The sequence below is a fragment of the Gavialis gangeticus genome, unplaced genomic scaffold, assembly GCF_001723915.1.
Source record: "Gavialis gangeticus isolate Ggan-Ray unplaced genomic scaffold, GavGan_comp1, whole genome shotgun sequence".
NCBI lineage: Eukaryota > Metazoa > Chordata > Crocodylia > Gavialidae > Gavialis > Gavialis gangeticus.
In genome coordinates this window covers 51,741,814-51,752,031 of record NW_017729029.1, presented here as the reverse complement: position 1 = coordinate 51,752,031, position 10,218 = coordinate 51,741,814, and the positions used below count along the sequence as shown (strand labels likewise).

Sequence of the window (10,218 nt, the reverse complement as noted above, 5' to 3'; positions counted from 1 at the left end):
AGATCTACTAGGTCCCTTCCAACCCTAAATCTATGAAACTGTAAGATTTATTCAAGATTATATTAGTCATGTGTCAGTCCTGTGCCATCTTGTCTCTTTAGCAACTGAAACACATTTCCAAGACAGCAGTTATTACCTACGTATTGCCAAAATGCTTCTGCCTTCACATCAATATTCTTTTCCAGGATTCTGTAGGGCTGTGCAAAGCAGCTGTGTTTCGATTTGATTTCAGATTTGGCCATTTCAGAGGACAGCGAGTCATTTCAATGTTTAAGATCACTATCCTGTTTTGTTTCAGCTGAATCTGTTTTGGAGATTTGGCTCTGCGAATCTTCTCCGAATCGGTTTCGAATGGGTTGCAAGGGAAGCTACGCAAAGCCCTACATAGCTGGGCAGGGCCTGGGGTCAGGGGCTGCAGGGCCCCAGTGAGAAGCAGGATGGAGCCGTGGGTGGCTCCTCCAGGGGTGGGGGAGGGCCGCTGCCCTCAGTGCAGGCATGGAGGCCCCTGTGCAGATCTCTGATCCCTGTCACGCCAGGTCACAGGTCAGGGAAGCAGCACAGAACAGCGGGCAAGCCTGCTGGTTCCTGCTGTGAGACTCAGCTCCACAGGGAGCAGAGATCCATGCCAGGAGTCTCCTCGCCACCCCTGCCTACCCGGCGTTGCCCCAGTGACATGGGGCTGCGCAGGGTGGACAGTGGCGGCAAGGAGACCCTGGCGCAGATCTTCGCTCCCTGCAAAGCCAGGTCACATGTCAGGGATTGCCCAGCCCCCAGTTAGATTCCCAAGCGCTTCTCAGCGGCTTGAGGGCCCCTGGATCTGCGCACCAGGTTTCAGCAGACTGCCGCTACAGATTAGGGCCAGCAACAGCAGTGAGTGGCTGCTGCTGCCCCCAGCCTGCAGCAGGCAGCTTGCTGAAACCCCTCGTGCAGATCGGGGGCCCACATGCCCCAGGAGGAATGATCAGAGGACTGAGGAAGCTAACCGGGAGCTAGTTGTCAATATCAAAGCAGTCCTTCCTGCCCTCTTTCCCCTTCCTCTGCTTAGTTTTTGTTTCCCTGCAAGCCCAGCTCTGAAACTCCAAACTTCTCTGAAACATTTCCAAAATGTTTTGAAACCTTCCGTTTCGATTCAGATTTGGTGTTTCGGGTGCTGAAACGGCTCATAACACCTCCAAAACTAAATGACTTCCAAAATTTTGCAGAGCAGAATACAGTACAGTACAGTATACTGGTATGCTTTCACCACAGAAGAGTTCGATTCACAGCTTGGAGTTGCTGTCATAACTCATGTTACCAGCTCCTTTGGTCTCTTGAGCATTTGATTATGATTACCTTTATTCTGAAATCAACTGTCATTCAGAAAACTCAGCTCTGGAGGCAAAGTAGAACAGTGCTTTTTGCCAGCATTAAACAACTGACTTTCCACAATAACCTTTAAGGCAATAATTATTTCTAGCATGAGAAAAGGCAGCTAAATCTAAGTATTGAGCATCTCTATTCCTGGTTTTAAAGTAATCTTTAGTTCACAGCAATTAAAGTATGACTTCTCATTTCTTCATCCAGCATCAGTTCTGGTTTAGAACAGGTTTACTGGTACACCGGCTACTGGTGAGAATCACAATCAAAATACTCTCTCTATTCCCAGTTACAAGTGTTCCATCCCTTTTCTCCCTGCCATCTGTTCACAGTAGCACCAGATTTTATTCTTGTTCAGTCTTTACAGGACAATTGAAGAGAACATTTTAAAATTCATATAAAACTATATAAACATCGTGGAACACTTACTCCCAGCGATGAGACAAAACCCCCCCCTAAAAACTGTTTAACTACAGAAACTGTGGCACAGATCTTGAAAGCATCATTTCTGGGCTGATGAGTTTTTAGTGTTGGAAAAAAAAAAAAAAAATGACATCAGGAGAAGCCAAAGGGCATATATAACACAGGACCATGAAACAAACCAGTTGAAGTACAGATTTTGGTTTTTGATAAATAGCCTACGTTTCATAAGATAATGGCATATAAGGTATCAAAAGGATTTTTTTAAGTTGTTTTCACAGCAGTGACCACATTGGCTTACAATTGTAATAAACCCCTTATGGGGGGGGGGGGATGAGGAGTACCTTTTCAGTTTTCTCCTCTTCCTTTTCCTTTTCCTTCTCTTTCTCTTCAGTCTTTTCAGAAGATAAAACCACCATTGTAAGTTTTCTAACAATTTGCTTAGCTTCCACAATCTCTCGTTTGTGTTCTTCAAGAATGGCATTATCTACTGGAAGAAGCTAAAAATATAACAGGGACAACTTTTAGATACGTCTGAAAATTAGAAGAAATTTTAAACTATGCTTTCTTCAAAAGAGTTTCAAGGGAAAAACCCACATCTCTTCTTCCACTTGAGTAGATCAAATAATTTTCTAGAAGGGAAGGTTTTTTTTTCTTCCCAGCAACACTCAAACATTGACACGTTCTTTTCTAAACTTCAGGAGTACTGAGAAATTATATGATATGTTTTCCTCAGTCATTAATAATTCAAAAAAAGTTTTAATAGCCAAATAAGAATACACCATTCCTTGAGGATAAAATGTACAAAAAAACCTCAGCCACTTAAAAGGAAATGAATAGCTAAAAGGAATCATAAATTGTACTCTGTTAATTAACAAAGTCTATAATACTACATACAGGAAAAATCATATTTCATCAAAACAAAGGAATATTAGCCAATCCAGTGGCTCTATGTTTTGAGGAATACTATTAATCAGGAAATACCTGTTAATTTGTTTTTTGTGATTAAGTTCTTACAAGTTCTGTTTCTGAAAAAATAATGGTGAGTGAGTGGGAATGTGTGCATGTGTATTCACATGTGTGCATATCCACTAGTTTTTTTTGTGAATAAAAACCTGGAAAACAAATTCAACATAGCTCAATTAGCTCACTGCCTGGTTATGGTCTTAACCCTAATCGCTAGACAAATTCTGTTATCAATTCTTGCGCGTCGTAGTGCTGAACAAAGCTCGGCATATTGTTTCTCAAATGTATTTATTTATCCAGCTGTATGGAATTAAGTAATCTGCTTTTCTCGAAACTAAAAGGTAAAATACCAAAGTCCTAACATGTAAATAATTATTACTGTTGCATATCTGACAATTCTTAAAAGCAACACACGCGCGCATCATCTCTATGGCCAACACAAAGGAAAAAAAAGCACACTGAACAAAATATTTAAATGTCTTTCAAACCAAAGTGTCACACAAAGTTTACCTAAGTCTCCCAATATAAATATTTAGGTATCCTGGGAATTTGGTTCACCGTGCTGCATAACCCTTGAAAAAGGCCTTTATGCTTATACAAGTTAAAGTAAGTAACTAAAGTTTCTAAAGAATGCTAGAAAACAAACTCTACATAGATACTTTCTAAAAGGTCATGCACTTAAATTGGTGTGTTTTAGCACTGACACAGGCCGATAGCAGTTAGAGACAAATTAACAACTTACATGTACATAAAGATCTTCCAAATCTATAAGATTATGTTGCAAAAGCACTGCAGCAACTCTGTATAAGGAGCAGGGTGTCTCGCCATTTGGTTCCTAAAAGGCAAAGAAAAACCTATTTACAGAAAAACCAAAAATGGGAATGTTTGCAGAACACCACACACAAAAGTATTTTTGAAGTGTAAAGGGCCAGTTTAAATAGAGAAAGAGATAGCTTAACAGAAATTCACTCTACTACCAAGTTACCAAATATACTATAGTTAGTGTACACAGTCCTTATACTAGGCCAATCCTGAATGAAGGACATAAAAATCCTGATTACTAGATCTTCAGTTAAGAGTGAAATTTTGTATCAAACATCAGTCATTTCATTTAATCAGTTATTTGTTAGAATGTATATAATTTCTTCATTAATGAAAATACTTGCAGAATTCATTTACAAGTTCACATGGTGGATAAACGTGTCCAAATTTTTCAGATGCATTCTATAACACTTAGTTCAGTCCTGTATCTCAAGAGCTGCATTTCCATTTTGAAATATTACATACTGTTAAAAAATTAAGTGAAATAACATGTTGCGCATTAAATAAGTTCAAAGAGAGAGAACCTGCAGTTTGACTCAAAACCATAGCATCTGTTACTTCTAAAAGTAGAATTTTATATTATAACTGTACTTTGCTTATTTTCCTTACTAACACAAGCATCCAAAACCTACATACTGCAAACCCATACAAGGTATGAGAACTAGCAAGAAAGAAAAAAAGGTACGTGGGTACTGAAAATGCATTACCTGATAAAATTTGAATTTAAACCCAAGGATATGACAGAGGGTTTGAGGTTCACACATATACATGTAGGACTCTATCAGTGGTACAAAGAAATCATCATACTCTGGCCTGCACTCATACACCTCCAAGATAATATCCAAAACTCTGTTGGGATCCAAGTTAAAACATCCTATGGGGAAAAAAATAAAGTTCAATTCATTTCTGCTACTTCTCACTTCCTATAAACAAATACAAACCCCAAAAGAAAATTAAAAAACTGCAGAAGTACTATTAAAAGAAAATCCTTATAGCTACATGTTTTAAAGAGACACCAGTTACAACCACACAGAAATATTCTGTCACATTTACACATAATCGTGTGTGTTTTGGTTTTATAGTTTTAAATTGACCTTGACACCAATATTAAACATGAAAATTCTGAAATTTAGAAACAGAACTGAGATGTAGATAACATGAAAAGCTAGAAACCTCCAATTCCTTATATTATATGACTGAAGTCCACCAAGAAAGTCACCACACTGAAGACCTTGAGGCCCCTAACAGATATTAATATGATCATGTGATTGGGATGTGAGGAATTGTATGCCTGATCCCAAAAATCGCACGTCTTACCATCCAATTTTTTTCCACTGAATTATTATTCAGTAGATCCTATTAGAACTCACTTACTGCGAGGCAACTCATCACAGATTAGCTTTCATTTACCAGGGGGTAAGAGGGGGCACAAGAGCTGGTTATTTTATGACGAAGCTACACCTTCCTTTAATTAGCTGGAACTTATTCATGTGTTCAGACTCTTTTGCAAGGAAAATGTTTAGCTATATTTGCTTCTGTAAATTTCTTACCTATTAAAGATTTGATATTTTCTAGGATTAAATCACTGGTGATATTTCCAGATAAATCTTGTCCCAGTTCAGCAATCAGTTTTGCATAGCCTTCATTCTCTTCTCTTAAGAGATTAAACTTCTGCTGCTTATAACTGCAATTAGAAATTCAATGTAAATCAGGATGCACAGTTGAACACAATGCTGCATAAAGAATAGTTAATATTTACCCACTTAACCTATACAAAAACTTATTAACTGCCAATTCTGGGTATACTTCTCTTTTCATGATTTCCAGCTAATACAAAAATCTAGTAGTTATTTACAATACTAATCTTGCAACATCCCCATATTTACCTTTAACTATGGTCCCATTTAAATCAAAAGAATTAGGCATGTGCTTATAATTAAACTGGTTTCTAGGTCCTTGCTCAAAAGAGATCAAAAGTGTTCAGCACCTAAAAACCTAAAGGGCCTAAACTAATTTTAAATGTTCCACAGAGACACTGAAAATAGAGCATCAGACATGCCGAGGCAGAACCACTAATCTACATTCCAAGGCCCTTACAATAGATTGCTCAGGGAAACGTCACATCTATGCTTACATGATGCAATAGCAGTAATTTACTTGCAAGTTAACAATCAGCAAAAAAAAAAAGTTAAATATGTTTTTGAAATTTGAAACCATTTTAGCAAATACCACAGTATTTGGCAGTAATAAAAACAAATGAGACTTCAGCTAGGAAAAACGCACCAAGCTAGGGGTTCTTTTATTATCCATGACATTTAAGCACAAAACATTTTGCTTTAAAAAGACCAGTAAGTATTTCATAGAAATGTAAAATCAGAATGAAAATTACACTTGGTAAATACCTACACAGAAGTGTAAACATACATCAATAAACAGGGATGCAGGGATTTAAAGATATGGATTTTTTATATTAATTTGCCTTCCTTCCCAAAAAAGTGCACACATTCCAATGTTTTAATAACACATGAAATAATATATTGTGTGCATTTCTGAAAGTGAAGCAAATTAATAGAAATATAATCAAATATATTTATATCCAGCGCTCTCACACACTTACAAAAGTTTGGTCTTGATTTTGACAGATTTCTGATTGAACTGCTGAGATTGCTTGATAAGTCCTAAAGATTCCAATGTTTCTGGGTCTAGTCGCTCCTTTAGGACAGTGTCTGAAACGAAGTACTGCACAAAAAAAAAATGTAATGTACATATCATTTGATAATTATATTAAGCTAAACAGCATTGCACTCTGACCTTGAGTTATCTATGCAATTTTTCACCTATGAAAGTAAGGCAATACATACCTAAAACCTGGTTTGCATGGTAGGTTTTAAGAATGCTGAAAGCTAAGGAGCTATTTAACCACAATTGGAATTCTAAAAACGTGAAAAATCTACAGAACACTGCAGAAGTCACTCGTGAGAGCCTTTTAAAAAGGCATTTGGCACTAAGAGATTTGATTTCTTTTATTTTATTACTAAGGCTCTGTCCATTGACAAACGTACTAGATTGACCTCTTCTGCTTTTAAGAGACAAGTGCTTAATTTCACACAATGAAGTTCTTTACAACTTTTATAGCTTTATTGTACATGGCAGTGAAGGCCAATTCCTAGAGGCTAAAATCTACCCTAGATATTGCTGAACCATTATTTGAAAAAAAATCAATAGAAAATCATCCATTACAAATAATTAAAATAACTGCTGAAAATTTAACATTTTCTTCTATATTTTATTGAAGTTGCTATTGGTACAGCAAATACTTACTGGAAAAACAGAACATTTTTAGACTGAAGGAAAGTATCTCTATGGATATAATTAGGAACTTGGAAGTGAAGTCTCAACCCACACTGAAATGCAAATATCTGGATCAAAAGTACTTGAGACAAACTTTGTTTCCAAGAATAATTGTTTCTAACAGCTCCCACCATGTTATGACTGAGCCAGAGAGATTCTTACCTCACGGCTTATAGAATGTGGATCCCAAGCTGCAGCTACTAATGGCATGAGCATTGCTGCAAGAGCAGCTACAAGGTGGCTTTTGTTACAAAGACAGGGAAGGTGTCTGTTATTGCGAGTTATTACAGGGGAGGATGCAGGCAATGTGGGGAAACTTCCTACTTATTAGTGATACACCTAAAAGGAAAAATTGCTACTCAAAAGAGAACCCTAAATTTTGATCCAAATTTAGTTTGCTGGCCCTCGCTGTCCGAACAGCAAAAACAAAACTGCATACTTCAACATGCAAGGGAAAGGAAAGTTTGTTAAAAATCCCATCTAATCATATACTGTATCTGCAGCACAAAGTATGCAGAATCAGAGGCAGAGGGATCTGCAAAAGGATCCCAAGATGTGGGAAACCTCAGAATGACAGCTATAAAGGATATTTTCAGCCGAACAGTAATTTAAGTGTTCAGGTGATCATTAGGAAATTAGGTATTTTGAACAATCCTAAATATGAAAAAGAAACCTAAACAAAAATTAGCTGATAAAACCTGAGCAAAATCTGAATGCAAAATGCATGCAATTATATAGCATCTTACATAAACTGAACTCACAATACCAAGAAAAAGACCTTCTGTTTATCCCAATAAGGCATATGGCATAAGCACAAACTGACCATAATCATGCTGCATAATTTTTCTTTTGTTCAGCTACATGAAGGAGGGAGAAGGTACATAATTTTTATACAAACATATACTTATAGCTAAGCTTAGTTATAGACAGTTTTTTGGTTTTGCACATTTCATTTTTATAATGGTCTCAAAACAATGATAAATTAATTTGTTCAAATCTTCCTTTTACCATTCTTGCTTTGTGGAAAAGAAAGAACTTAAGTTTTAGAAGAAAATGTGCACACATTTGTGCTCAAACTGGAACTTACTAACGACTACTTGTTTTGTGCAATTATAATGCATCCACTTCAAGTAATTACTTGTCTTCTGAGTGTAAATGATGATTCATAAGACTCGTTACCTCTGATGTGACAACTCGTCTATCTAGTCCGGTAAGCTACTTTAACTCTCATTAAAACTACCTGGCAGCAAAGCTGAAGAGCATTTCCAATGCTGTAGCCTTATTCTTTCAGCAATAAAATGTGGGGTTTGAAATGTTCAAGTCAGCAGCTGCATACACGTTTAAATGAGCTGGGAGAATTCTTCCGGGTTTGTTCTCCTGGTAGAAAAAACTTACCCTGAAACACCTGAACAGACATTTAAATTCCAAGTCCCAGAAGAGGAGAGAGCTTGCAGTGCTGATGTTGCACAGCCACGAACACATCTCAGGATCCCTCAGTCTGCCCACAGACAGATTGCAGCAGTGCGCAAGGCAGCCCTGATTGGCTGACCCAGCTTCCTCAGGGTCAGATTGCATCTCCCCACAGCACAAGGCAGAACTGTGAAGAGGGCACGTTCTGCTCCCTGCTTGCCTGAAGCAGTAGAGTCCAGTGAATAACTCAAGTCTCCTGGGGTGGCAGAGCAGGGAGCAAAGCATCCTGTGATGCTGAAGGACTGTGCTGTAGCCTATCGGGAGGTGGTGTACAATATTCTCTCTTGCAGAAGAAATTCACTTGGGAAATTCACTTGATTTAACCCCGACTGTTTCCAATTTTTGCAGTCATTTTTGCTCTAGGAGAAAACTCCTGAACACCTGTACACACATGGTTTCTCCTAGGAAAGCTGAGACTCTTCCAAGAGAAACAGAATGTTTGTCTGTACATTGCCAGTATCTCTAAGCAGTTATTTTAAGATACACTCAACAACATGCTACATTAATACTTTTTCTTCAAAAAAATCTCCAATATAAAGATACAACCTCCAATTTTCCTGTCATGTTTTGACACAAGGTTTTTAACTGAACAAAAACTAAAAGTACAACTTACCAAACAAGCTAACACCAGTTGTGTAAAATGATCTCTCTTGCTTTTTTCTTCTAAACAACTTGTTTCAATATCTATGAAAGGAATGGGTCGGAGAAAGAGAAGGAGACAACAAAGAGAGACATATCACTAATCATGGAAACATGTATTTCTGGTTTCCTTCCAATTTCTCCACCACAATGCAGAGGACCTTTTCTACCTGTTACGCTGCAAACCAATAAAAAAAGCATCTGTACAATGCATTAATGGTGAGGATTCTGTTATGAATAAGTAATTTTCTAATTTTGTATCAGCCTAACCAATCAGACCTACTGTGATGGTTAAAGCTGACACACTGGATAAAAGGAATTTACACTGCATATCTATAAATCCAGTCATTCTGAGTACCTATGGGAAAAGATGGAGATGAGTGAAAAACAAAACAGACCTACATGTCTGACTAGGGCCTATAGCCAACAGTAAATATAAAGAGGAATGGATAAGACAAATAATAGCAGGAGTTAGGAAAAATCAACAGACAAAGCCTATTGCCACTATAAATAAAATTTCCCTGTCTGAAGATAGAAAAAGACCTTGCCAGTTTCTTTAAATCATAGGTCTGCTTTCCCTCTGCTTTAACCCAGCCTTTTCATTTTTTATTTTTGTAGTCAGCTGCTGAATGCTACTCAGGCAGTTAATCAGTTCCTGTGAGAAGATCACAATCCATAACTTAAAATAACCTACTCTTGCCCAGAGCAGTTCAAACTTCTGAAGTTACTGGAAGACAAGAGAGGAACACAAGGGAAAACTTACAAGACAGAGGAGCCAAAAAAAAAAAAAAAAGCACACAAACACAGTAACAGAAAAAATGGCAAGAAGGCACATACAGGCAGACTGCCCACTTGCTCATAACAGAGACTTTAATTATAATACTTCAAAACCAGAACCACAATCTGTCAATTCAATTTGACAAAGTCTGAGCTGGGTATTCATAACCATAGCGGAGGACTGCTTTAATACTCTGATCTTATTAATAAATACGTGGATATATTTATTGTTATAGAATTATGCAAGCATGTAATGGTAAACCACAAAAATTTATCCTAAATCCATCTTTATCTTTTGGTTCACATTCTTGTCTTTTGTCTTCAGGCTATCCTGCTCTCAGTACAAGCTTATTCTTAAATGTTCTTCTGAGTCTAGCTAACCCCCCCCCCCCCGAAAAAAACCCACCCCTTACGAGG

The 10,218-nt window shown here is 37.5% G+C and overlaps 1 protein-coding gene across 2 annotated transcripts in view; it reads right to left on the bottom strand.

Annotated features, from left to right (window-relative positions):
* THOC2 (THO complex 2) overlaps window positions 1–10,218 on the bottom strand; it is an 83,477-nt gene that overhangs the window by 54,807 nt on the left and 18,452 nt on the right. For both annotated transcript variants that reach the window (XM_019521575.1, XM_019521576.1), the window contains exons 5-10: window positions 8,999–9,069; window positions 6,182–6,303; window positions 5,115–5,248; window positions 4,272–4,438; window positions 3,485–3,577; window positions 2,121–2,276 (exon numbers count right to left, since the gene is read on the bottom strand). In XM_019521575.1, coding sequence (XP_019377120.1) covers window positions 2,121–2,276; window positions 3,485–3,577; window positions 4,272–4,438; window positions 5,115–5,248; window positions 6,182–6,303; window positions 8,999–9,069 — 743 coding nt within the window. The remainder of the gene's footprint in view (window positions 1–2,120; window positions 2,277–3,484; window positions 3,578–4,271; window positions 4,439–5,114; window positions 5,249–6,181; window positions 6,304–8,998; window positions 9,070–10,218) is intronic.